Source organism: Ursus maritimus, unplaced genomic scaffold (genome assembly GCF_017311325.1).
Source record: "Ursus maritimus isolate PB19 unplaced genomic scaffold, ASM1731132v1 scaffold_30, whole genome shotgun sequence".
Taxonomy (NCBI): domain Eukaryota; kingdom Metazoa; phylum Chordata; class Mammalia; order Carnivora; family Ursidae; genus Ursus; species Ursus maritimus.
The window spans coordinates 26,003,258-26,029,495 of NW_024425564.1; the positions used below are offsets into that span (position 1 = coordinate 26,003,258).

A 26,238-nucleotide genomic window follows, 5' to 3' on the forward strand; every position below is an offset into this window, starting at 1 on the left:
TACCCGTTTTCGTAATAGAACAATTCTTGGTCAGATGAATACAATTCACAGGCTAGTGAGGATTATGAGGCAAATGTGCAGACTTATTTTTTTTTAAGATTTTATTTATTTATTTGACAGAGAGAGAGACAGCCAGCGAGAGAGGGAGCACAAGCAGGGGGAGTGGGAGAGGAAGAAGCAGGCTCATAGCCCAGGAGCCCGATGTGGGGCTCGATCCCACAACGCCGGGATCACGCCCTGAGCCGAAGGCAGACGCTTAACCGCTGTGCCACCCAGGCGCCCCTGCAGACTTATTTTTATGCTCTTCACTCATTAGTATTTTCTGTGCTGCTTCTCTTTAATCACAGGTTCATTTTGAATAGGATTTATACAGTACATGTCCATGAACTTAAATCATAATTTCAAACTGAGAACCTCGTAATCACAGTGGGAGCTAGTGTGGTTGATTTGATGGACAGCTGCCTCACGTGCTCATCTGAGTAGTTCTCAGGCTGTTTTTTAAGGGAGGATCTCTGCTTTTCTTTATTGATTTCCCCCCCTTAAAAAAATCAAATGGGCATTGATTGGGAAATCGTATCAAATTTAGGGGAAATAATAAATGCCCAGAGGAATGAGAAATCTTTTCTCAAATATTAAGCTATAGTTTATTTGGTGGGTTTTTTGGAAACTTTCCGGTTGGTACCAAAGAAAATGAATGGTCCTTGCATTCTGCTTCTGTATTTAAGGAGGGTAGCAGCATGTTGAACCCTGAACAGTCCTCTCTGCAGGCTCATAGACGGGGCCTCTTGTTGGAGCCTCTTCCAGATGTGTTTCTTTGCATCTCACTGAGAAGCAGTTCCGCCTTCCTCCCGGTTTATTGTTGGCCGTGTAATTTTGTTTATGATGTTTTTGTTGCTGGTGGTTTTTCTTGTACTCTGTACTCTGACTCAGGAAGCCCGTCTCCTTTTCTATTTATGGTAATTACTAGAGAGCATTTTCTTTTGGCCCTTGGGGAGCTCCTGCTGTGTTTCTTTGTGTGGGCATGTATGTTAGCGGTGCGAAGTGTTTTCTTTGAGGTCAGGGCTTTTGTAAAATGGTCTGAAAAGTTTGTCGAACCCCAACTGGCCATTAAAAATTTTTGTGTGTTTTGTATAGGACTACCCACCCCGCACCCCCACCCCCCACCCCTGAGCTTTACATCAACGTTAGGGATAAAATCCATCCATTACTGTCCTGTGGGAAGGACAAGATCTATTTTCTCTTGTGTGTGTGCCCGCCAGGTTGGAGAAGGTCTTTTTGAGAGCGACCCTGATAACTGAGGAATGTTAGGAACAAAAAGCGAGCCCGCAGGCCTCGGAGTCTCTCTGGAGACAAAGTGGAATTATAGGTTCACGGTGGGCAGGAGATACCCCAGAATGTAGAGCCTGACCGTCCCTGCTCTACTGTACAAGAAGAGGAATAGAAGCTTCACCTGTGTCTTTCAGGTAACTTGGGGACTGGGAGTATTTGGCAGTAGCTTGAGTTTTAGATAAATGAGAAGAAAAACTCAACACGTGGAGGTGGTTGGTGTTTTTTTTTCCCCCTTTCCCTCCCTCTAGTAGATTGACCTTAGTTTAGCTCCCTTCCCTGTGATGGGATATTGGGTCAGAGGTCACCTACATTTCAAATCTGTCCCTCCTGACAGAATTAAATCCACAAGCAGTCCTAACCTGGTTTCCTGATTCTTGTACTGAGATGTTATTTTTGTATTTATTATTGGCAAACCAGAACTGATCTCTGACTCAGACATGCAGGGTTTCCCTCATTCAGTGGGAACTCTGGAAACTTTGAGTAGTTTACAGCCATTCGATTCACTTCCTTCAAGCTAATAGGTGCTCAGTTTATGTTTCAAGGAACGAAAGCTTTAGTATCTGCTAAAACTTTTTTTTCCTCTCTATTTCAGAGAACACTGAAATCTTGATCTTCGAGAATTTCTGTAAAAACAGTAAAAGTGTATTAGGACATTCTGGGTATCTATTTAAATAGTTATCTGATTTCCTTATTTACATGAGTTTCTTTCTGTTTTCTTAGCTTCATTTGCTCAACAATTCTGACACTCCTAATATAAACAAGGGTTGCTGTTGGGCAGTTGTTAAGAATAGTCATTAGTGCTGTGAGACTGCTTTTTACTGAGGGTGGCAGTGTCAATAGATGGTCCCAGGGCTGAGTCCCAGAGGTGTGAATCTGGGCTTATCAAAATCTTGGGGCACATGCCACAACCCCAACCTGTTCAAGTCCGAATGGGGGTGAGGTCTGTACTTCATAAAGCTCCCCAGGGGGGTTTCCAGGGCAGCCAAGCTTGACACACGTAGCATTCTGGAGAAGAGCTTCCGGGGCTGCTCAAACCTGAGCACAAGTCCTCAGCAATGGACGTGAGAAAGACTGACTTATTTGGAAGATAAGAATATGGGTTTTTTTTTGGGTAAACCCAGTAAAGGAGTATCTTTAAGGTGAGAATCTTGGTTTCAGGGGCCGGAGGTATAGCAAGGCGGTGTGGCTCGTGGCCGTGGGTAAAATAAGGATGTTCATTACTCACCAGCCATTGGGTTTCTGTATTCTGCCTCCAGGTCTTGGGGTTTATGCCTTTTGGATTTTGTAGTGTTCTGCCCTTCGGTGTCCCCAACAGCTTTTCTGTCTGTGGGTCTAGCCAGGATCCTTCCTCAGTTCACTTGAGGGGGAACAGATTGGAATTTGGATCTCCACACAGATCTTTGTTTTGTGACCTCTTGAAAACGTCACTGCGTCGTCCCGGTGTTGCCGTACGGGGCATCTTGTGACCGTATTTTGACTACCTATGAGCACAGGCCTCAGGCCAGTGTCTCCTTGGGTGCCTGTCTCTGCATAGGGGTGGATGTTCGTCCTTTTTCTTATTTGCACGTGAAGCCTATATAGAAGAAGGGATAGTTTTGGGGTGTATGACAGATTGATTTTATTTAGGACTTCACATGGCTGAACAGAATTTTCTTACCAGCACCAGCTGATGAGCGCCAGTGTCACCTGTATTGATCACTGCCCCATTGTTGACCGGCCATCACTGGTAAATTAGGGCTGTGGTGACAAGTGGGTTTTTATAGAATGACTCTTGAGTACGTGAAACCTCCATTTTCTCCCTTCATGCTCACCCCTCCGTCTTCACTCGCTATTTTTAAAAGCATTATCTTACCTAAGGCTCTAGAAACCTTCTTAGCCATAAAATGAGTCATCCAGGTTAGCCAGCCCTTTATTTGACTTCGTTCCTAACTTTCACATGGACAAATAAACTGCATTTTCTGCCCTTCAATAAATTAGGGTACAAGAAATTGATGTTTAAACTACTGGTTATATTCCGATCTCTCGTTTTGACCCCTGGCCTGAGCTCTGACATCTCTCCTAGGGCAGGTTATAGGAAACTCAGACTAGGAAGCCTAAAAATGAAACTCTGGTTCCTCCCTTCTCTCTGTTCCAGAGCACTCTTCTCAGAAGTGTCTTCCTTTTCCCCCGAGGTGAGACTCCGTTTACGGAGATGAAACATTTTGGAGTTTATCTTTAACCCCCCCCTTTGTCACACATTCTAGATAAGCATCGAGTTGGTTCTGCCTAATAAGTGTTTGTTCTCAACGGAGCAGTCCCTGGGGGACTTTTAAAAAATGTAGATCAGATTGTTCCTTCTTTGCTCAAAACTTCTCCAGTGGTTTCCATTGAGAGTAAAATTGTCCTCTGCCTGCTGCTTTATTTTTTCATACATGCTGGCTGACGTGTCAGTGGTAAGCTTCCACTTAAATCCATGTTACTTATAACATGAGTTTTTGCTTATCACTGAAATGTCAGCAGAGGAAGAATCATGACTTTGCCTCCAGATAGCCATATTTGCTTTCCCTAGCAGCTTTGATTTAAAATGAGATTGTATACATGCAATGTTCTCTTTGTGGGGGGTCATCCCTCGTGACTTTAGGGGAGCTTTGTCAACCTATAGGTGAGCGTGAATCTCTTCATTGAACCACACACTGGTACGTTGGGTTTTATAGAGCTAAATAACCACAGGAAATCTTGTCCTGCACGAAAGGAACAATACTAGAACTGGCTTGGATGCACGCACCAAGGAAGATTTCCATTTTTTTTTTAGGTGGCAGTAATGATGACTTGGAAACCAGTGTGAAATGGTGATCTAGTTAAATCTTGTTACTGGACTAGGACTAGATTGACTTGTAGGAGATCTATCCATTTGAAAACCATTGTTATCTTGTACAGAGGGTCCTGGTCACACAGAATCATGCATTCTATGTGATAGGAAACCAAGAGCTGTGGGTAAATACTGAAACAGCCATAGGTGGTAAATTGAGTCTAATTGACTGTTGAGCCCAATTGACTGTGTTTCTTGGTACCAAGGTATTGATATGAAAACGAATTGAGAATGGACTCTCACTGGTTCATTTAGAAAGTCTGTTCTTTATTTTCTGTGGAATTACTGAAGTCACAATGATTATTTAGTTAATAAACGCCAGTACTCGGGTTTCCTGGAATTTCTTTTGGGATGCAGATGCAAGATGAGAGAGAGGTCACCTCTTGTGGAGGTTGTCCTGGGGGTGGGTATTGACAGTTGTGGGGGAATTGCAGCCTAGAAGGTAAGTTGGGTTGATTATAAAGGAATTTTTGTAGGCCATGCTAAGAAATTTGGAAATTTCCCCTGTAGGAGTCACTGGGGAGCCATGGAAGGCTTTGGTGTAAGGGGAAGGAATGACATGGATTGATGGTTTTCCAGGGTAACTCATGGTCGCTCTGTTTTTTTTGTGTGTGTGGTGTGTGTGTGTGGGGGGGTGTTTTGTTTTTGTTTGTTTGTTTTTAAGAGGAAGACTGTGTGTGGAGGATGGTTGGGCCAGGGATTGGTTGGTGGCAGTCATTTTGGAAGGTTTCCTCTGTAAGAGGGGAGAGGAGAGTGTGTTTCAAGGCTGTATCTGAGGACTAGAAAGACAAAGAGCATTATACCTGGATTTAGGGAGTGGAGGTGAATGAGAAGGTGCCACGTCCTGCTCTAGGATTTCAAATCGTGGGTAGGCAGGAGGTCTGTAGGAGGGATAATTGCGGTAGAATCCCACAAGACGGTGGGGGCGGGGTAGAGGAGGAAGGAGATTGTCAAGAAAATGCATGAGTAGTCATGGGTATTAAAATCATTACAGGGCGCCTGGGTAGCGCAGTCGTTAAAGCGTCTGCCTTCAGCTCAGGGCGTGATCCTGGTGATCCGGGATCGAGTCCCACATCAGGCTCTTCCGCTATGAGCCTGCTTCTTCCTCTCCCACTCCCCCTGCTGTGTTCCCTCTCTCGCTGGCTGTCTCTCTGTCACATAAATAAATAAAATAAAATCATTACAGATTGGGAAGCGCAGAAAAATCCTAGTTAAAAGTGGTCGGGGGACAGGAACTAGGAAAGCGAGGGGGGAATCAGGTTGCCAGTAGAAAGTTTGTGTTAGATTTGGCAATTACCATGCTTTTCATGGCAGTGAGAACCATTTTCCTAGGGAGCGAGGAAGTCCAATCCACCACAAGGCTGGTGTGCACCTGTGATTCTCCAAGTGTGTGGTCCCCAGGCCAGCACTGTCAGCATCACCTGGGAGCGACTGTGGAGGTGGGGCCCCCAACGGGGGGCGGTCGTCAAGCCTTGTGGAGATTTCTCACGGATGCTCGAGTCGGCGATCACTCTTCTACACATGGGGAAACAGTTCTAGAATTGGGAGTCCAGGTCCCTCTTACCTCGAGGCCACTGTCTTGTTTTCCATCTGTTTCTAAGTGTTCACTCCTGGGAGATGGTTTCGAATACACCATGTGTGCTAGACTCCTTGCTCCTTGTTGGGAGCACAGAGATGAATAGGGCACACGGCAGGTGCTCTGGACTCAACACCGACTAATTCGGGTGGGATCTGTCTTCACACCTCTTTGCCTAAGGTTGGTCGTTTGCAGATGTTTGTGTGATAATACTTCATAGGCCAGTTGTAAAATGGGGAGGGGACTATGAGCGAGAAACACGTAGGATGTGGCCTGCCACATAGTGGTCTACACTTATCAGTGTGTGAAGTGCTCATAGAGGGGGAGGCAGACATGAAAACGGTTTCTGGAGACCCATCAATTCTAGGTCATTCTCTCTGCAGAGGGCTGGAGGATATGAGAAGGGGGGGTAAAACACACCAGCACAAATGTGGCACAGGATCCATTTACCCTCAACCCAAGGGCAGGATTTTATTTGTATGCTTTCTGATAATTTGATAAGTTTTCATAAAAAGGCCAAAAATCGATCCAGTGGCTTATGATCTAGTGGGACCAGGCAGTTGGTGTCCTGGGCAGGTACGTACACTTACGCTTACATCCTGGATGGGGGCACTGCTGAGCCAAAAAAGCCAACAAACCAGTCAGCTTCTTGATGGAACTCCTAAAACGTTCCCAGCAGTGTCCTAGGGCCTCAGGGAGGAAACAGGAGTGTAAAAATTGCTCAGAGGGCCATAACCTTGACTGGTCCTGGCAGGAGCTGGGGCAGCAAGCCATCTCAGTGGTTTGGGTCACCCTGTTGGTGCTTGGAAACTGGCTGGTGGAGAACAGGCTTTTGTCTAGTCTTAATCCTGGAGGATTTATTTTAATGATTTATTTATTTTAGAGCACGCGCATGTGGTGGGGAGGGGGGAGAGGGAGAGAGAGCAAGAATCCCCAAACTGAGCTCGGAGCCCGATGTGGGGCTTGATCCCAGGACCCTGAGTTTGACACTCAACCAGTTGAGCCACCCAGGCGTCCCTCCTGGAGGATTTATTTTGTGGGAGAGTCCTTAGAAAATGATTTGAAGACCTACAGAAACGGTGTGTTTCCAGGGCTTCCTTGTAGACTGAAAAGTCTCCCACTTTATCCCCAGAATTCCTCTACATCCCCTGCAAAATTGAAAGGCCTGGTGTAGCAGAGAGGATGGCAGCTATTTTCCTGAGCATTGTATGGGTATCTGTAATTCAGGTGGTTCTCCCCTACTTGCGACTCGGATTCTTGTGCAAAGTATTTAATATTCCTGAGTTTTCCTAAGCATAAAGGTACATCCTTTGAAGAATCTCAGGGACATGATGGAAATGCAGCAGGAAGTGGCCCACAGTTCTTGAAACCCTATCCAATGAAACACAAAAAGGATGCTCTGGAAAGAAACGTGTTAGCCATGGGAGCTTCTGGTGATGATGGACACATTCTGTAGGGAGACATGCGGCTGTTGAGCACCTGAAGTGTGTCTAATACAACTTGGAACATATATTTTTTTTAATTGTAATTAATTGTAGATGTGGCTACATGTAGCTGGTGGCTACTCTATCGGTTAGTGCCATTTGGGGAATTTTGGGGAGGGATGGGGTGTATTCTTCACATTAAAAAGGCTTAATGATGAGAAGATCCAAATCGGTTAGAATTCCTTTGGGAACCTACACGTTAGTAACATCCCCAAATGAAGTCCTTGTCTACTTGCCCCATCAGCACTGCTGATGCTGAGTCGACTGTCCTTCGTTCTGCTTGGGTTTTTGAAGACACCGGTCCAGCATTTCTTTGTCACTTGAGTTTTAGTACTTTCCCCATCTCCCTACACTTGAACGTAGATGGTCAACCCAGAGAATTCTTGGAGGTTATCCTGCTGTAGGTCTCGCGCTTTTCTGATGATGTCGAAACCACTAAGTGTTGGATGAAGAGCTTCGGGAGGGTGGATGGTTCCCTGACTGCACCGCTTACCCGTGAACGTGGGGCTGTCGCAGCCCATGCTGCCGCTGTCTTGACAACAGCAATGTGACATGCTCAGACGCAAAAGAGCTGACTTGGCAGCTGCCCAGCAGATTTTTATAAAGACTCAGTTGGTGGCCGGAGAATCAGGCTGTCAGAGTTGTGTGTTATGCAATAAATCGTTTTCAGCAGAAGTTCTTAATCCAATTTCAGCTGTGGCTTTTTTTTTTTTTTTAAATAGGCGGTAATCAAAGATAAGTACACATTATTTAATGGGAGTTTGGAAGAAGTAAAACTCTCCTTGCATAAGCATTTTCAGGCCGTTTACTTTATCCCAGGAAGCATGTCTGTCTGAGGGAAATTTGCTGCTGGAAGTGCTTTTTAATTTAAAGTCCAGGCAGAGCAAATATCATTCACAAGTTCAGTAAGTCCGTGGTTTCCTGGCCGCTTGTCCACTTTCTAGATCTGAATATTCTTTGATATTGTCAGCATTGACTGTTGATCCATTTCATGGAATTAAAAAAAAATGGATTAGCATCAGGTTGATTTGAGAAATGGAGATTTGTAATGGAGAAGACATGATTATTTTTGAAAAGGGAAGAAACATTAAGTTTTAGCCTGAGTTATAGCGCTCCCATTTTTCAGTATTTTCTCATTTATTTTTTGGCTCTGTACATCCTTGTTTACGTGGAATCCATGTCAAGAATCAAGACAGCCTCACCTCCCCTACCCCTATGCCCCCCTTTTTGGGGGGGTGCTTTCGTTGTTACTCTTCTCAAGCTTGATGGAAGAGGCTGGCGTTTCAGACAGCAACACATTGTATTAAGTAGGACGACTTAACAGGTATACGCAGAGCTTGTTCTGAAAAGAAAAGGCGTTCATGGGGAGGGTTCCAGTCGTTTTCCCTGGAATGAGGAAAGCGCTCTCAGTTTTTCTCCATCTCCCTCACGAACCCGGTCTTTCAAATTTTGTCTCTTTACTTGTTGGCTCTGTGCACCTGCCAGACCCGCCCCCCCCCCAATTCTCCTCCTCTCCATGAAGTGCTTATTTCTTGTTAATCCAACTTCGGGTCGGGTTAAGCGTTGGAGTTGGGCCATGGCACTCCCTTTTCATTTTCAAAGGAGTAGAAAGTCACAAGTTCCTCCGTTCCCAGAGCCTTGGCAAGGTGCATAGAGAGAGGCTATAGCACATGCTGGTGGAATTGGTTAACTTTTCCAGTGGCTCCTGTGATCCAAACACCTAATCATTTGTCTTAGCATTTGTATGAGCCATCGTACAGCGGTTTCCTGAAGGAGAAGGTCTTCCTACCTTTGAATCTGAACATTCTCTTCCCGAACAATCCCACCCTCCCTTCCACATCTGCTTGTTGAACCTACAGGAGGTTGCAAAGAGCATTTGATTTCCTGTGCGCCCTCCCTGTGGAAGCATGAGTGTTTGCTGTGGACTGTGATGCCATCTCTAACTGTGCCAGTCCCAAGGGATCCCCCCCCCCCAAGCAAGTTGACCTTTAAAACCTCAGTGGGGAGGTTCTGGATTTCAATTTAAAACACAGGTGTGTATCACTGCATTTCTGGTACGTCTTGGATGTTGGCTTTATTTTTCTTGGGTGATGTGGTTAAAAATGATCTCTGGTGTATTAGAGTTTTTTTTTCTTTTTCTTTTTTTTTTTTTTTAAAGATTTTATTTATTTATTCGACAGAGATAGAGACAGCCAGCGAGAGAGGGAACACAAGCAGGGGGAGTGGGAGAGGAAGAAGCAGGCCCACAGCAGAGGAGCCTGATGTGGGGCTCGATCCCATAATGCCGGGATCACGCCCTGAGCCGAAGGCAGACGCCCAACTGCTGTGCCACCCAGGCGCCCCCTAGACTTTTTTTCTTAATGGATTTGTATCTGCTGGAAAGGACACCTGGTATAATTGGTTGGTTGACCTGTGTCCCAGTTTCTACCAGTCCTTCCTGCATCATTATTAACGATGCCCTTGGTTGGTGTGATAAACTGCTTGGTCATTCTACCTGTGATGCATGAGTCTCTGATGTAGTTTGCTGACAAGTGATGGGAAATTAAGGATCTGACCTTGGACGGGCCCTATTTCATTTGTAAATCGCTGTAATTGTTAGGAAAGGTGTCTTTGTTTTTGCTTTTGAAATCAGAAGCGTTTCCGTCATACCCATGCATTTCCATCCTCGTTTTCCCTCTCCTCAATCAAGATGGCCTGAATTTGAAACCATAACACACACCGAGCCAGATGGCATACGGATGTCTTGAGAAATGACCTTAGAATGGTGTTGTTCCAATTACACGAGGTAGCTGCAGAGACCAGTAGGAGAAAATCCCTCTTCCTCCTGTTCTTTCTCTAATCTCCAGCTAGTGCTGCACGTGAATGGTTCTGGGTTGGGTTGGTGGTAGTGGTGGTGTTTCCCCACCCCCCACATAATGTTTCCATTCACCTCTTGAAATGAGTAATTTTAATTTTGCTTTCATTGAGGAGTTCATGTGAGTTACAGGTTTGACATTTTCTCTTCAAGAATGAGTTTCCGAGTTTTAAAACTTCGCTTTGGGCACCTGCTGCCTGGTGTGGACCCATTGACCACACAAGCCAGCTCCAGGTTCTCTCCAGCTGTGTGACCTTGGGCTAGACATTGAAACTCATCTCTCTCTCTCTCTCTCTCTTTTTTTTTTTAAAGAGTTTTGTGATTACTTCCTTTTCTGCCCCATTTAAAGCCTAAAGGAGATGGTAGCAAGCTTTTTAATCTCTAACCCGGACGTGAGTTTTGGAGAATCGTTCCTGGGTGCTGTCTGCCACAGGGAGTGTCGTATCCTCTTGTGCTGGCCTCGCACTCCATTTTCTTGCATGTCTTTTACAAAACTTGGAGCAGCTAAGGGTTATGCTGTGCTCTTTTTCTCTTAATAAAAAAGATTATGACCATAAGCATTCAAGTTTAATTCCTGACCAGCTGCCATTTTTGATAAGAGATTCTCCAGCTATTTCAAAGAATGGGAAACGTTTTTCAAATGAAAAGAAAACCCTGTCACTTTTACTTTTTTGAAGACCTAAATACTCAATTTTTCATTTGCCGAAGAAAGTGATTTTTAACAGTCAGAATAGCAAAGTGAATCTAGATCTGCGTGATGATTTTTTTGTTCTTTTTTTTTTTTTCTTGTTGTTTTTTTAAATCCTGTCAGCATGCCCACATATTCTTATTATGGCAGTATTTGCAAAGCATTTGTTTTGGAGTTGGGGAAATACAGGTTAAGAAATTAGGGGATGGGAATGAGGGAGGGTGCTACATTGTCTGGGGCTTGAATTGTACTTCCCCAATAATCTGATGAAAATGTAAAAACGTAGAGGTCTTACTGATGCCCCAATGGCAAGTAGCTTTAAAAAAAAAAAAAAAGTCTTTAAGGAAATGCATAGAAAGAACGGACACACACTCTAGGCGCCTGAATTTGCATCAGAATTAAGCCGCCGGTTTCCTCTGTCGTGGCTACAGTTTTTCCTGGGCCGCCTTTTGTTAAGCTGACCAGTAAACCAGAATGGACTGGGTACATGGTTCTGGGGAAGCATCCCAGAGGAAACCAAGAAAGGATCTCTCCCTGATCTCTCCCTGTTCTGTCAAATCTGGCAGGATCCCTTCTGACGAGAAGGGAGGATCCCATGGCCTAAAGGGGGTCTAGGGAAGGTCAAAGGGGATCATTAGGAATTTTGAACACTGAGGCACGAGTGGACCATCAGATGATTTTGAAAAATAGTGATTTGGGAATGCATAATTGGATATAGAGCGTGCAGGGAAAAGAGCCTGCAAGAATCCTGGAGGATTACAGGGGGGAGGGGAGCCAGAATTTAGCCTAAGGTAAGGGGCTGTGGCCCGGTCATCAGGTTTGGGCCCTAGGAGACCATGCGGATTTCTAGATAGGTGCCATTTAGTGGCAGGGAACTAGGTGATTGCAGGACGAAGTCTCCAGTACGTGGATAAGCTTACTGCTGAGAATGAGAGGGTAGATAGTCCTTTTGGATTATCACTGTGGGGAGTGTTTTATGGGGGGTAGCGGTGACTTGAGTCAAGAAAACTGTAGGATTTCCAGCACTGTTCTCTACTTAACACACCCTGGATGTTTGTAAGGTTAGGGACCGGCAGGCCAAGTGTAGGTAAAGGTAGTGTGAAGAGTAAGCTTGAGTCTTTTTGTTTCCCTGAAATATTCATTGAGCTCTTATTCTATCAGGCAGGCCCTAGGTGCTGGGATGTCAGTGGTGAAAGGGATTTCCCAGCCCCACGCAGATGTTGTTTAAATGGTTGATTAAACGAGACCACTATCAGGGAGTCTGCGTCTCCCTCCCCATGTCTCCTTCCCCATGTCCCCCTCCCCCTGCTTGTGCTTGCTCGTGTGCGATCTCTCCCTCTCAAATAAATAAAATCTTTTTAAAAAATGAGACCACTGTTGAAGAGGAGGAAATAAAAAAGTCTTAGGTGTTTGCATTTTGAGTCGCCTGACATCTAATGATAGTTCTGTCTGGGCTTTTCTTGGAGCTCTCAGCCCTTGGCTGTTCTGAACGACAGCTAAGGCTACAGCAGAGTGCGTGTCGGACTTGAGGTACCTTCTTGCAGACCTTCCAGGACCCCCCTCTGGGCTACCTCTGTGTTCCCGGCTTGTGGGGTGCAGGCACCCTATGCTTTTTGCATCTGGCATTCCACTGGGGAGGAGTGCAAGCCTGCTAGCGTAGCGTGGGGTGATTCATCTTGACCTTGCAGCTGTGAAAAGCAGCTTAAGTTTTAATTTCGGAATTATTACCCACCTGTGGAGCTTTTGGAACCAGAACAGAGTCCCCTTATTACCTACTAGGTTTGTGTCTTGCGTCCACATCAAGGGAGGTGACAAGGCTTGACCAGCACTGTACATCACAGAAAAGAACTCTTGTGTTAAAAAAAAAAAAAAAAAAAGGGTTTGTTTTTTAATGTCTAGAATTTGAAACCCCATAATCCGGGTCATAGATTTTGTTCTCCTGTATTTAAAGTACTTTATAGATTTCACGAAGCTGCTTGTGTGAGTAAGCGAACCGGAACTGCATCTTCCGTGGTGGGCGGTTTCAGCTCACATGGTTTGTTTTAATGAGAACTTAGGGGTACGAGGCTCTTGTACGGAGTTTACTGCATCGTGTTCCGACCGGTGCCTTCATTCTGACTTCGGGCCTCCGTACAAACGCTGGGGTTTCAGCCTCACTGTCTAAAGGTTGGGAGGAGTCAGCGCTTCTCACTCAGATGCAAGTCATCGGCTAGGGGTGCTGGTGGAACAGTGAATTCACCTTCTTTGTGCCTTTTGTGTGTGGTGTGGATATGTCCTTCTGTTGGTTCTTGTTGCTCACATGGGGTCTGGTCAGAGGGCTTCTCTTATCCGTTGGTGAATCCTGTGATTGGAAGGTACGGAGTGACTTGTACGCAGTTGCAGCTCAGAAATTCCGTGTGCTCCTCGCTCAGGTGGAGGCCGTTTGCTGGCTTCTTTCAGCCTTTTTTGGGTTTGAGCCTCAGCCCGCCAACCCTGGCCCGTAGAACTTCGCTGGCCTCTCTGGGGAGCGCCCCCGGGGAGACAGGATGTGCCTTCTTCCGCTGGATCCAGCGGAAATCTCAGCTTGGCAGGTCTGCAGGAGTGGGAGGATGTCGTGGGGAAGGTGGAAATCCTAGCCCTTCTTTCCCAGGGCTCTCTTCCCCCTTATTACAGAAGATGGAAGAGCGTTCTCCTTGTGGGAAAATCCTGGCAGCTTAACCGAAGTGAAGCTTAAAGTTATTTAGGACTTTAGAGTCTCCGTGTGGTTGGATTTCTAGATGTAGTTTGTGTTGGTGCAGAGTTTAGGAATGTGAGCACTGGAAGAGACCTCACGTCCTCTAGCCCCCTGACCTAGTCCCGTGGACGTTTCCCGGGACTGGCGAGTGGTGCGGGTTCTCTCTGGCATGCGGGACCGGCCTGGCTCTTGCGCCGTGTAAGTCCACCTGTTTGAGCAAAACGATCCCAAATATCCACCCTCCCCCACTCCTGCTTTTACCCAGGATGTTAAGGTTCTCCTTACTCTCCTAAGGCCTGAAGTATCTGAGAAGCTCCCATCCTTCTAAGGCGAACGGTTCTGAAATGCTTAGTCTTGAAGGGAGTTTGTGAACATAAGGGCCTCTTGGGTTCACAGATAGTGGGCCGGTATCTAGAGGCGCGAACCTGCGACTGTCCTTGGCCATGTGTGAAGCAGCACTTCAAACCTTACACAGACCTTCTTGCTGGTTCCCTGAAACCGTTACCTCTGCTCAGATCCCAGATCAATGTGTCCACGTTGTTTCCAGACTTGGCTCCCGTTCTCACTCCCCTGCTTGGGGGGACTCCTTCCCCTCCTCCTCTTGCTGCTTCTCGATTCTCTGCTGTCTTTCTGGGGTTACTGCTGGAGTGGCTGGGATGGGCTCGGGGCCCAACCCCCTCCCGCCCAACTTGGCCTTCATTTCTTCTGTGCCTCTCGCAGGAGCTTACATTGCGTCTGTTACCACAGACCTAAGGGAGCCACGCAAATTAGACCTTCAAGACCTATTATTAACCTGTGTGTATTTTTCTTTTTTTTTTCCCCCTCCCCCTTTAAGTCACCCCTTCCCTCGCAGACTTCCTACCCGTACCCGCCAGGATTCATGGTCTGTTTTCCACAGTGCTCTGTCTCTTTCCCTAATTAGGACTCCTTTCCATGAGTGAGGGGTCAGTACAGATCCAGTTGCATTTCTTCGGACCGAATGGTAAATTCTCTGAAGGCAGCACCAACCCCTCCCCAGTGACAACAGCACATGTTTGTAAGGCAGGACATCTTCTGGAGTTCTTCAGCGGAACTCCCGGACAGTCGTTCCTCGGCCCTCTGCTTGTGGGTGTACTAACGCCTCTTTTGCCCGGCAGGAAACTTCAGGGTTACTCTCTAATAAGGATATTTGGGCGCAGGGTTTGTAAAGGAAGCGAGGTGGTTGTCTTCCTTCCACGGCCTTTGACAGGCTGTGCGGGAGCTTTCTGCTAGGGGCCGGGCTGGAATCGTGACCACGTGGTGGAATTCCGGCCTCCAGCGCTGGTTCTCAGTAGCGTCCTGCTCATTTGGATTTTTTTTTTTAAGATTTATTCTAACTCTTAATATTTACTGGCCCCCCCTTTTTTTTTTTTAAAGTGATTTCCCTTCTCCCTTTCTTCTGTTTCTCCAGGATGACAGTGATGGGATTCCATGGTCAGAAGAAAGGGTGGTACGTAAAGTCCTTTATTTGTCTCTGAAGGAGTTCAAGAATGCCCAGAAGAGGCAGCACGGGGAAGGCATTGCTGGGAGCCTGAAAACAGTGAATGGTGAGTTGCCTCTTCTGTTGGAATCGGCTGGGATCTTGGGGCACGGCCTTGTTTCTGCATTGGATGTGTTTTGGGCGGCTTGTGCTTCTCAGGCCCCTCATGGCAGTTTCTTTGGACATCTGACTGGGTTTATGGATTCATTTTTAAGCTCCGTTATGTGCTGTGTGATATAATTGGCAAGGTGCCTTAATTAGTCTGTTCCCTACAGATAAGACGAGGGCTGTGATCTGATTTCTACCAGGTCTGGGTTGAAGGTAGAGTCCGCCTTACAGGTTTTTCTGTGGATCTCTGTCGTTCTGCTTAGCTCTCGCTGCACCCTGGAGCTCCTGGTCCATTTTCCCTGTTTGTGTGGGAAGTAGCTTGAGTCTTCTGGGTGCCTGCTGTCCTTCGTGCTCTCTGGGTCAGCAGCCTCCTAGGGGCTGCTGCTTTTCCTTGCTGATCAGGCCGAGCAGGTGGTTACGTGGCAGCAGGTAGACGGTGGCCTAGAATTCCTGTGCATTTGGGAGTGGCAGCCATATGGTTATTAGAAGTCTCCTTGCAGCACGGAAGGAAGCCTGTTCCTCTCTGAGTTCGCTGCGCGGTCTCGATTTCACAGGCGTCGGAGGATGGGGCTGAAATCATCCAGTGGAAGCCACTTCAGAACATGCGTTGGGTCCCAGTGTGTTTTTTTGAGTTCAGCGGATGTGGCTCTGATGGCATTCCCCAGTCGCCCTGGGCCTCACTAGGCCTCAGAGTTCTAGGTAGATGTGAATGAGTGGACCACGTTCTGGTCTGTACCTGGCTTGGAGCAAGGAGAGATACGGAAGTGGTGATGGCTCTTTCTAAGAGGCTCTGCTCTGGTCGTGGGGTGATAAGAGTAGGGACGCGTGGCGGTACTTGAGAGCTTGCCAGGGTCCACAGGGGCAGTTTCGCCTCGGGCGTCCACTGTCCTGCATTCGGCTTCGTTGTAAGGTGAGTTACCCTCTCCGAACTCTAGGGTTTACCCTGCCACCCACCCAAGGCCTGTCCCTCTCTTCTTCTGGTTCTGTGTGACCTAAAACAAGAAGCTCTTGGAAGTCAGAATCCACATGTATATGGGAAAGCCCCCCCCCACTTTTTTTTTCTTTTTTAATTTTTCACATGCATGGAAGCAAAATCAGTAGAATTTGTTGCCACAAGTCTAAAATCTGGAGCCCCGTGTGACGTGATTGTTCTTGGTGTCCTTGCTTCTTGTTGAACGTAGTGTCTGGTTCTGCGTGTTTGAGGGGAGCCTGTCGGGGGAGAGTCTCCCTGCACCCTAAGGTTACAGTAGACCAGGGGCTTTGGGGGGGGGTGTAGATTTTACTGTCGTGATAAGGCATGCTCTCGTCCTGCTGTGTAGGAGTGGTAAGGCCTTAGTGCTTTTGGGATCTCGTAACAAAAAAACAAACAAAAAACCTACCTGAGGAAAAAATCCGATTTTTAGGACAAGTTAGCCAGGTGTCCAGAATTAAATAAAGGTGGAATTTAGGTAAAAGAACAAAAACTTAAAGCCCTTCAAGAGGTCTAACAGGCACTGCCAGCCTCATCGAGCAAAGGTAACTCTCGTTTTTAAGTGGCCTCGTTAAGGGTTTGGCAGTGCCGAGGAGGGAATTCTAAGAAAACTGGCAAAGACCGCTCTGTGGGGATCACTGAAGACTTTAAAGAACCCTTGTACCAATTTCATGAAGAACAGGGGGTTTTTGGTGTGGAAGTTTGTATTTCATGCCGATAAGGTCTGGCTTGTCGTTTTTTCCTGTCTCCTTTCCAATACGGGGACACCAAGGCCTGCCTCTCTTGCTTGTGGGATTGCTGTGAAGATGCCCGTTCCTGGTTCCTCTTGGTGTCCGTGCGGCCAAGTCCCCATGTCTGTCACTCTGTATCGTGGATTTCCATAGCACTTCTAAGTAAACACCTCTGGTTTTAAGAATGATTTTCTTAGAGGCCGCTCACAGGTCGAAGTGTGCTTTCTCATCGGGGGCCTACTGGAGAGATCGGGAAACCAGCATTGTTCACTGGGGGAATAACTCCTTCTCTGTACATCCCCGAACCTCAGCAGTGCGCTCTTAGGGCACGTGGTCCAGAGAAAGCCGAAAGCAGTGGAGCTTTGCAGACTTTTTTGGCCGCTGAGGTTGGGAGCGGGGTGATTGTGAACAGTGCTGCGCGCGCGCGCGTGTGTGTCTATATAGATGTCCCTTATTTAACAGATACTTCATAACCCTCATTCCATACTGCACAGTAGAAGGACCTTGTCCTGAGCTGGATGTCCCAGCACCCCATCTTTGGGGTTCTTCACTGTGGGGCAAATGGACATAGGTTAGTCGTGATGGGGGGTGGGGTGGGGAGAGCGGTTTTCACAGCCCTGCAAGATGAAACGTTTTGGGTTTTTGTTTTGGTTCGATTAGTCACAGAACCTCCTGAGGTTCCCGTGTGAAAATTGAAATCCATTGGTCCAGTGTTAATGGTCACAGAGATCTGTCTGGTGGTCGAGTTTTGAAGCTGAGGACACGGGGAAGGAAACTGACCAGACAGGGGTCAGAATGGGCACCTGCTGCCCCTCTGGGCACCCCCCCCTCCTTTCATGCCTTGAAGCTTGGGGACCTTGGGTAGTGACCGACCTCTGAGGCCCCTGGGGTGCTCATCCGTAAGCTGAATGCAGTGTCCTCGTGGGGCTTTGTGAGTGTTCTGTGTGGTAGTGACTTTCCCAAGGTCACATGGCTGTCTCCTGTGCAGTGGCAGAACTAGAATTATAGCTCAAGGCCTGGAACTTTGAATCTAGCACTTATTTAAGGAGGCAGAGGGGGTGAAAATTCCACTGATACCTTTGCAGCAGTACTATTGAAAACAAGGTGTTTGATTCCCCCACCCCACCCCCACTCCCTTCACTGAATCACTTTTCAGAGCTGTTTCTGGGTTATTGGTCCTGCCAGTGTTTCATGGGGAAAATACCCTCTTCAAATAATGCTTTGCGTTGACAATGGAAGGAGCTTGATGTAACTTTTTATCTGATTTGAGACTGAATTGACATCACTTCCGCTAAATCCTTGGCGTGCCAGGATGAAGCAGCAGCAGCTCCTCGCCCTTGTGCGAGGAGGGTGGGGTCTGGTGGCTGTGAACAGAAGGCGGCAGCTTGTATCGGAGCGGCTGAGCTCCGCTGCCCCATTTCTGTGGGTCTCGTGTAGTAGAAATAACCCAACCAGACGTAAGATGGTAGGAAGACCACCTATTTTATGTCACAAAATCCATGTTGGCCACCAGTCTTGCTTTTGTAGTTCTAAAGCGACAAGGAATGAGGTTGTCTGTTTTTTATGTTTTTGTTTGTTTTTGTTTTGGTCCTAGTCGGAGTATCGAATGTGAGTCTTGAACAGCCTGGTGGATTGTCTGCGTAGGGCTTGAAATCCTCATTATGGCTTGTTGGTTACAGCCGGGTGTGGGGGGAGGCAGCGCTCTGATTTTTGCTGATTGTGAGAGCCTTCTGTCTGCTTCCTGCTGTAGATAATGCCACTTCTTCTGGCTGTAATAAATTTGACAAAAGCTTTGGGAAGGACTGGCAGAGGCTGAGGCCTCGGCCACTCTTTGAGGGCCCTTGGCCCGCTGGGGCTGAAATTAGGGACATTTAAATAATAACATGCTACACAAATGAGTACACATAATTACACAGTAAGAGAGGGGAGCTATTAGCTGTATTTTGAGTTTCATTTGCTTCCTATAAATGTCATCTGAGATCGAGCAAGGTCTCTGGCCAGCCAGAGAGCCTTGAGAAGATTTAAGGGACCCCGGGTTTTTTTTCTTGGACCCTTAACGGTAGTTGTGATGGCCAGTCTGTTTTGGGCACTCACTACTGACCCACTATTGATTCTAGGACTTGATGCGCATTTCACTCGTTTTAACCCTCAGAACAGACCATTCTGTAGATGAGGAAGTGATACACCGGAGTGGATTAGCCGTTGGCCTACACGAGTAGTCCTTGGCAGCCAGACTCGAAGCTGCGGCTTTCTGCACCTTGCTTTCAACCACCTCTTCGATAAACAGAAGTAATTTTGGAACACTCTGTAAAGCTAGGATTCCAAAAATAAGAATTTGTAGGAGGACACTTTTTCTAATAGGCATTTCTTTTGAAGGAGATAATGTGAGCTCTTTCATTGGGGAAGGAGACTTGGGAAGGGCGGGGGCGTGTGAGTATGAATGTGGGCATGTTTCCGGGCTTTAGTAGAGCTTATCATTGATCGAGGGCATCCGAAGATGGCACTGCTTCTGCTCGCTTACCCTCCCATCACAGGCACACAGATGCATTCACTTTATTCTTTCACCAAGAGGTAGAGATTTGTATTTTTAATGCTGCTATTGAACCACCAGGTTGGCGGTCCTGGCACCATGCTGCTGGGGGATGGGCCTTTCTGGCAACCACTGACAATTTGTAGCGAAGGGCCAAAGTTGGAAGTGCAGATACAGGGTGACCCCCTCCTCCCCAACATACACCCCTTGTTTCTTTTAAGGAATAGAATTTTCAACTCCTTGAAAATCTTTCTCCAAGATTCCTGATGTGTTTGTTGATTGTGAAATGAAACAGGGTCCCAACCCTGCAGGTTCATTGTGGACCACATAAAATAAAGATGCCTTGTGAGTCCAAATGAAAAGTCCAAGCACATTGTCCCACAAATGGAATTCTATTGACGAGGCTGTATTTGAAAAGACCGTCATGGTCGTCTGGTTGCCTTCTGTAAGCCAGGGGGACACCTCTCCCTTCTGCTTTGGGCCTGAAGTGTTCACGTCTAGCTGTTCTAAGGATGGTCCGTACTTCAACAGGAAAGACTGTTTTGGGGAGGGGGGGTTGTTCATTTTCCTCCCGGAGAAAGTGGCTTACCCCACCGCTTTGCCCAGATGGAACTTGTCCAGTGTCCCGTGTCCTCTGTAAGCTGTGGGCACCGGCCACCAGCAGCTCAGGCTGCCCTCGAGCAGCCGCTGCAGGTTTGGGTTTCTGGAACGTTCCAGCCTCAGAGACTCTTCTTCCTTCTGTCCCCCCTGATGTGTGAGACGACACTCCATGTGAAAAAAAGCTGGGTGAGATGAAGGGTAAATAATACACTTCACTGAAAACAGCTCAAGTTTATTCTTTGTTTAAAAAACAAAAAACAAAAACTACATTTTATCCTGGAAAATGGTCACGTGGAAAAGGCTTGATGTCTTTCTCTGGCTTTCATGTGGTCCATCCAGGACCTGAGTGATGGACTCGGGGCGTTTGTTGATAGTGCGTCCATTTGGTTGATAGCTGATGTGTCTTTAGAATGCAGGCAGTTTCGTGAGTGATAAAACGGAGCTCCGTTGCTTTTCTTTCCTGTCACTTTGTGCTTGAGGCCCCTGCCCCTCCAGCTCTCCCAGCCCACTTCCTCTGTCGGCTCTGTCCCGGATTCTGTCCTCTCCATCCTTGTCACATCTGGGCTGCTTTAGGGGGAGGGGTACGACATTTAGGGGGAGGGGTACGACAGGTAAGGGTGTGTGTGTGTGTGTGTGTGTGTGTGTGTGTGTGAGAGAGAGAGAGAGAGAGAGAGAGAGAGAGAAAGTGCGCGCACGCTCTCCTGCCTGTCGTAGTTCTTAGAAAAGCCCAGCTCTGAGGGGTCCTGAGGGCAAGAGGATGGAAATCTGCTGTGATCTCCTTTTCTCATCTCTACAGGGACATCACTCTGGAACTTATCTTCTTCATTATTTACTTCTCTCCTAGATGATTGCCATCAGTAAACAAAGCATGTTGTAGTTGCTCTCATAATAAAATAATTCCTCTCCTGATCTTGTATCTCCCTGCTGCTGTTCATGTCTCTCTTTACTGTGGTGTTCCTTGAAAGAAAATGTCTACACGGGCTGTCCTCTCTACTGTTTATATTCATGTTAATATCCTTTCCCCCTTTCATTCTCCTTTGAACCCCTAGAATCAGGCCACGATTGAGGCTTAATAATGACCTTGATTGTCACATCAAGGTTCCAGTCAGTGTCACCTTATTTGCCCCTTTGGCAGCATTTCACATGATCAGACCTGTCCTGAACTCCATTGCCTGCTTGCCTCCTACACTGATTTCTTGGAAGGCCTCGTGAATGTAAACTGTCCTAAAGCTAACTCTGTCTCCACCGTCTCTCCTCTGCTCTGCCTGTCTTCCCGTTGTCCATAAATGCCAGGTCCATTTTTCTAGTTGCTTTGGCCTAAACCTTGGAGTGATCTGTACTTCTCTGATTTTTCCATAGTTTGCGTTTTGTCCTTCAGCAAAACCTGTTTGATCTAAATTCGCATCTTCTGAATCAATCTGAATTTGCACTACTGCCACTAGTCCGAAACCTCTGGCTGGGCCTGGGACCCCTGATGCGCCTTCATCTCAGCTTCTGTGTGTCGCCCCCCACCCCCGCCCCGGCAGCAGTCAGAACAGTCCTTCATAAATGCCGAGTAGTGCATGCTGTGTTCCTGCCGTGTCTCCCTGCCTCTTAGCATGATAGCTGAGCATCCTTACCCTGACCACTTGATGTGGGCAACCGTATCGGTCAGATCTCCTCACCACTGCCTCCCCTAGTGTGGCCTTCTTGCTGTTCCAAATGCACCAGAGTTTTTGTGCCTTTTTTTTTTTTTTAAGATTTTATTTATTGAGAACACGAGTGGGGGGAGGGGTAGAGAGAGCGAGAAGCCCATGCAGACTCCCCGTTGAGCCTGGAGCCCAACATCGGGGCTCCATCCCAGGACCCTGGGATCATGACCTGAGCTGAAGGCAGACGCTTAACCAACTGAGCTACCCAGGCGCCCAGTTTTTGTGCTGTAAAAAAAAAAATTAGTTTTTGAGAGCATGAGCAGGGCAGAGGGAGAGAGAATCTCAAGCAGGCTCTGCTTGGTGCAGAGCCCGACTCAGGGCCCGCTCTCAGGACCCTGAGATCATGACCTGAGCCGAAATCAAGACTTAGATGCTCAACCGCCCGAGCCACCCCGGCACCCGGGATTTTTGTGCTTTCTGGTCCTTGTGTTTACAACGCTCTCCCTCCGCATAACTGCGTGCTCGGTCCCTGCCTGTATTCCAAATTCCTGCTCAGACCCAGAGGTTTGTACTGGAGCGTTCCTCTTGAGCACCCTAGCAAAGCTCGTTCCTTGGTCTGTTACCCTTTCGCTGTTTACCTTGTAGTATTTCTCTGGGTAGAATTTCTCGCTGCCTGGCATTGTGTTCTTGTTATTCGCTGATTCTGAGCCTTCTTTCCGCAGTAGACTGAAACCATGACACAAAAGCTTTCTCCACGTGGAGTGCACTCCCGGGCACTCCGTTGAGCATGTGTTGTGTGAAGCACTGTGCGGACAGTTCTCTGCCCATCGGCCCCCTCCCTCCTCCAGCATCCTCTGCTGTGCTGTGGACACGTGCCTCTCCGTCCAGGGGTTGAGTGTCCCACGTGGGACTCCAGGTTTTATTTCAGAAATGCACACAGCCTGACAATCCCCCCCCCCCCGATTGCAGCCTATGCTGTTTTCCCTGTTTCTGAAGCACATGTTGATTCATAATTGTGATAAGTTTCTCAGTCTTACCATTATAAAAATTCTTGGAATTGGATCACCCTGTACGTTTTCTTTTTTCTTTCTTTTTCTTCCTTTCTTGTCTTTCTCTCAGATTTCATTTATTTGAGAGAGCGCACAAGTGAGTGAACCCTTGCGCAGGAGGAAAGGGCAGAGGGAGAGAGTGTCGCAAGCAGCCTCTGTGCTAAGCCTGGAGGCTGACACGGGGCTCGATCTCATGATCCTGACATCACGACCTGCGCTGAAATCAAGAGTCCGATGCTTAACCAACTGAGCCACGCAGGCGCCCCACCGTGTACCTTTTCTTAACCACGTTTGTAGATTGCCTGTTCAGGTACCGGATACGTTGCTTGGTAGTTTAAATGAAAATTGGGCTTTTAAGAAATAAGTTACTGTTTCTAATCTCATAACCTTATCAGCTGTTACTATCCTAATTTTGTGGGTTTGTGTTGTGCGTTGGCACAAGGCTGCATAACTAAACAGTCTAATCAGAATTTGACCCCTGGACTCCTGACTCAGATCTTCCTTTTTTTTTTTTTTCTTCTTTTTTTTAAATTTGAGGTAAACTTTACTTTCTGTGAACTCAAACCTCTTACTTGTATAGCTCGATGGATTTGCAAATGCTCATACACTCGTGTGACAAGCACTCCAGTGTAGACTTAGGGCTGTTCCATTGGCCCGGAAATGTTGCTCCTACCCTTTCCCCTTTCCAAGTGAAAGTATGTGTTCGTTTTGGGGTTTGTCACCATGGCTGGCTTGATTTTTTTTTTTTTCTTTTTTTGAACTTTTATGATGATACGTGGGTTTGTGGTGTTTTCCCAGAATGTACTAGATGCTTGAGAGTGTCTGTTGAGACTCGAAGGGGTCTCAAAGCCAGTGCCTTGGCTCCTCTGTGTCCAGTGGGCAGCTCTTGGGAGCCCTGGCTTTAGGTAGGCATGAGTAAGCCCCCCACAGTTGCACATGGCCATGAATGACCTTCACTGTCTCAGAGTGGCATTCTTGGAGCCAGATTATCTTGAACCGGTGTTACGTTTTTGGTTCTGAGCTGTGTGCAAGTCCAGACCTAATGGGCGTTTGAACAGCTCTGCCTCTTCCTCCTGCTTGGTGTCCCCTTCTGTGAGTGTTAAGAATTCGTTCAAGAATTGATTTCTCAGAACTGGGGTTCCAGGCGTGGCTTTTCCCCAAAGGCAAGCTAATGAGGCATCCTTAGGGTGTATATCCCTTCTCTGCCGATACGTGTGTTTTCAGTTAGCGTGATTCTTGTCCGGAGCCTGTGAGCTGCCCCATGGCCCTGAGGATGCCAACAACGCAGCGGGGGGCAGCCTGGTCAGATTGCTAATTTCTGTTCATTTTCTTAGGGCTGTGACGAACGTCTGTGTATTAGTCAGCTCGTGCTGCCATAAGAAAATACCATAGACTGGGTGGGGTGGTTTAAACAGAGAGATATTTCTCATGGCTCTGGAGGCTGGAGGTCCCGGATGTGAGATGCCAGCCAGTCCTTTTCCTGGTGAGGAATGGCTTCCTGGCTGTATCCTCACTGGGCTGAGAGAGGGGGAGAGAGTGTGCGGGTGTCCTTCCTCTTCTTATGAGGACACTGGCCCTGGTATTATCTCCCCCCCCCCCCAATTATGACCTCATTTACTTTTCTCACCTCCTTGCAAGCTCCGTCCAAATACGGTCACACTGGGTTTTGGGGCTTCAACATAGGAATTTGGGGTGGGGCAAACAGCACTACTACCAGTACTAGCACTAAGGTAGGGCTCTGAGGTGGTAACAGTTTTATTCCATTTTAATTCTAGATTAAGTTAATTTCCATGTTCATCAGCAACATGTTTCCTTTTGTTCTTATGTGGGTACTAGAATGACTTCCTGGTGTGTCAGGAGCCCCTGAGAACTTGTTTGACCTTGGAGAAGTTATTATTCTTCCCAGTTGGATGGAATTAAGCTTGGGTTTTTAATTCATTGAGTGCTTGCTTTTTCGAGACCACTTGGGTTTATCTAAATCCCATTCTTCAGTGGGGATTGAAACGAGTCTGGAGCTGGGGAGCTGCTGTAGGCCAGGAGCCCTAAGGAAGGGGCATACAGGCTATTTCAAAGGCCCCAGAGGTCAGGGAGGGAGTAGGAATTGAGTTGGCCCTGGAGGGATGTTTCTGTTGTCAGTGTGGGAAAAATCATGGAATTATTTGAGGTTGAAGGGTCCTATTTGTTAAACACACATTTTATTTGTATTTTATACACAAATTCAATTTATTTTTATATGCTGGGGGTGTAATTTAGGGCGAGGCTTTCCAACCAGTTTTACTTCCCAACTTGTATAGGAAGGGAGGAGCCTGTGGGGTCCCCAGACAGGGCTGCCCTCAGCCAGAGAGGACGTGTTCAGGCATGGAGTGGAGTTTATCTGTGTTCACTCTCGTAATTACTATCCAATCTACCACGATGGGCCTACTGCCGTTGTGCTTTGCTTGTGAGCTTCTTAGATCCATTTCCCCCACATCTAGAGGGCCCTTTACCTCGCTTTTGGAACGAACCTGTTATTACTTGAGCCACATTAAATGTTTAGTGTCCTGTATGGCGTATCTTTAAAGCCAGAAGGGTGATAACTGGGTATGCTTTTGGGAAATTACCCTACAGCCCATAAATCCCTTAATTTACAATTTGTTACTTAAGCTTACCAGTTGCCAAATCTCCTATCCTTCTAGCCTTCTCTGTTAGTTTTGAGGGGGGCTTCTCTAGAGTCCCCAAACTAGCTTCCTCATGATTTCTTTCTGAAAGATGGTAAAGCAGTCCAGGTGTCTCCTTCTTGGAGGTTTGGGGTCTGTGAGGGAATTAGGAGCTATTTCATAACCTTAGACCTGTCCGTCGAGGACTAGAGTGTCGCCAGTGTCCGCCCAGCCTGTCTGCCAGGCTATCTCAGTGTCTTGCAAGGAGACCTTGAGGCTCCTTTCCGGGGTTTTAGAGCTCCTAATGCCTGGTGCCCGGGACCCCGTTCCTCCCCTCTCTTGTTCCCTGACCTCTGACTAGTGCTCTTGGTTTCTTCACACTTTGGAGCTGATGATTTCAGCTCTGCTCACAGGGGCCTCTTCCTGTCTGACCCGCCCCACCCGAGGCTCCTGGGTCTGCTCCTTCACCGACTCCGTGTTTCCCTCTGGCAGGTACGTGGGCCTTCTGGTCATGTGTGTGGCACCTGGTCTTGGTGACTGGGAACGACATCTGTGCCTTAGACTCCCCTGCCAGCTCCTGGTGCCGCCTCAAGTGGCAGTTTTCCTTCCAATTTTCCAATGGCTTTGAATGATTTCTGTTGCCTTCCGATGCGTGAAGGCAGCTCAGGGTCTCCCCTTGGAAACATTTACCTGTCTTAATTCTGATACCTTCGCTCTGATGGGCTTTTGGAGTATATATGAAAGAGTTTGAATCCCTGTGTTTGAAAAGTTGGACCTCCCCATCTAGAGTGATGCTAGAAGGCCAGCGAATCCTCTCCAGACATGAGTAGGGCAGGTGACACCCCAGTGGAAATTGTGCACATTTATTGTCTTGGCATGCAGGAGGCCTGGTGATTTCTGGAGGGATCTGCATTGCAAATTGCTTAGCCTGGACCAGGGGGGCTTTACCCTGTCCTCACTCAGCAGTTTACCCAACTTCAGACTAGTGTTATT

General features: G+C 47.3%; 1 protein-coding gene across 1 annotated transcript in view; it reads left to right on the forward strand.

The window, feature by feature from the left end:
- The window catches only part of JARID2 (jumonji and AT-rich interaction domain containing 2), a 187,331-nt gene that overhangs the window by 33,955 nt on the left and 127,138 nt on the right, over positions 1 to 26,238 (forward strand). The window contains exon 2 of the mRNA XM_040645071.1: positions 14,922 to 15,057. Within this exon, the coding sequence (XP_040501005.1) occupies positions 14,922 to 15,057 (136 nt within the window). The remainder of the gene's footprint in view (positions 1 to 14,921; positions 15,058 to 26,238) is intronic.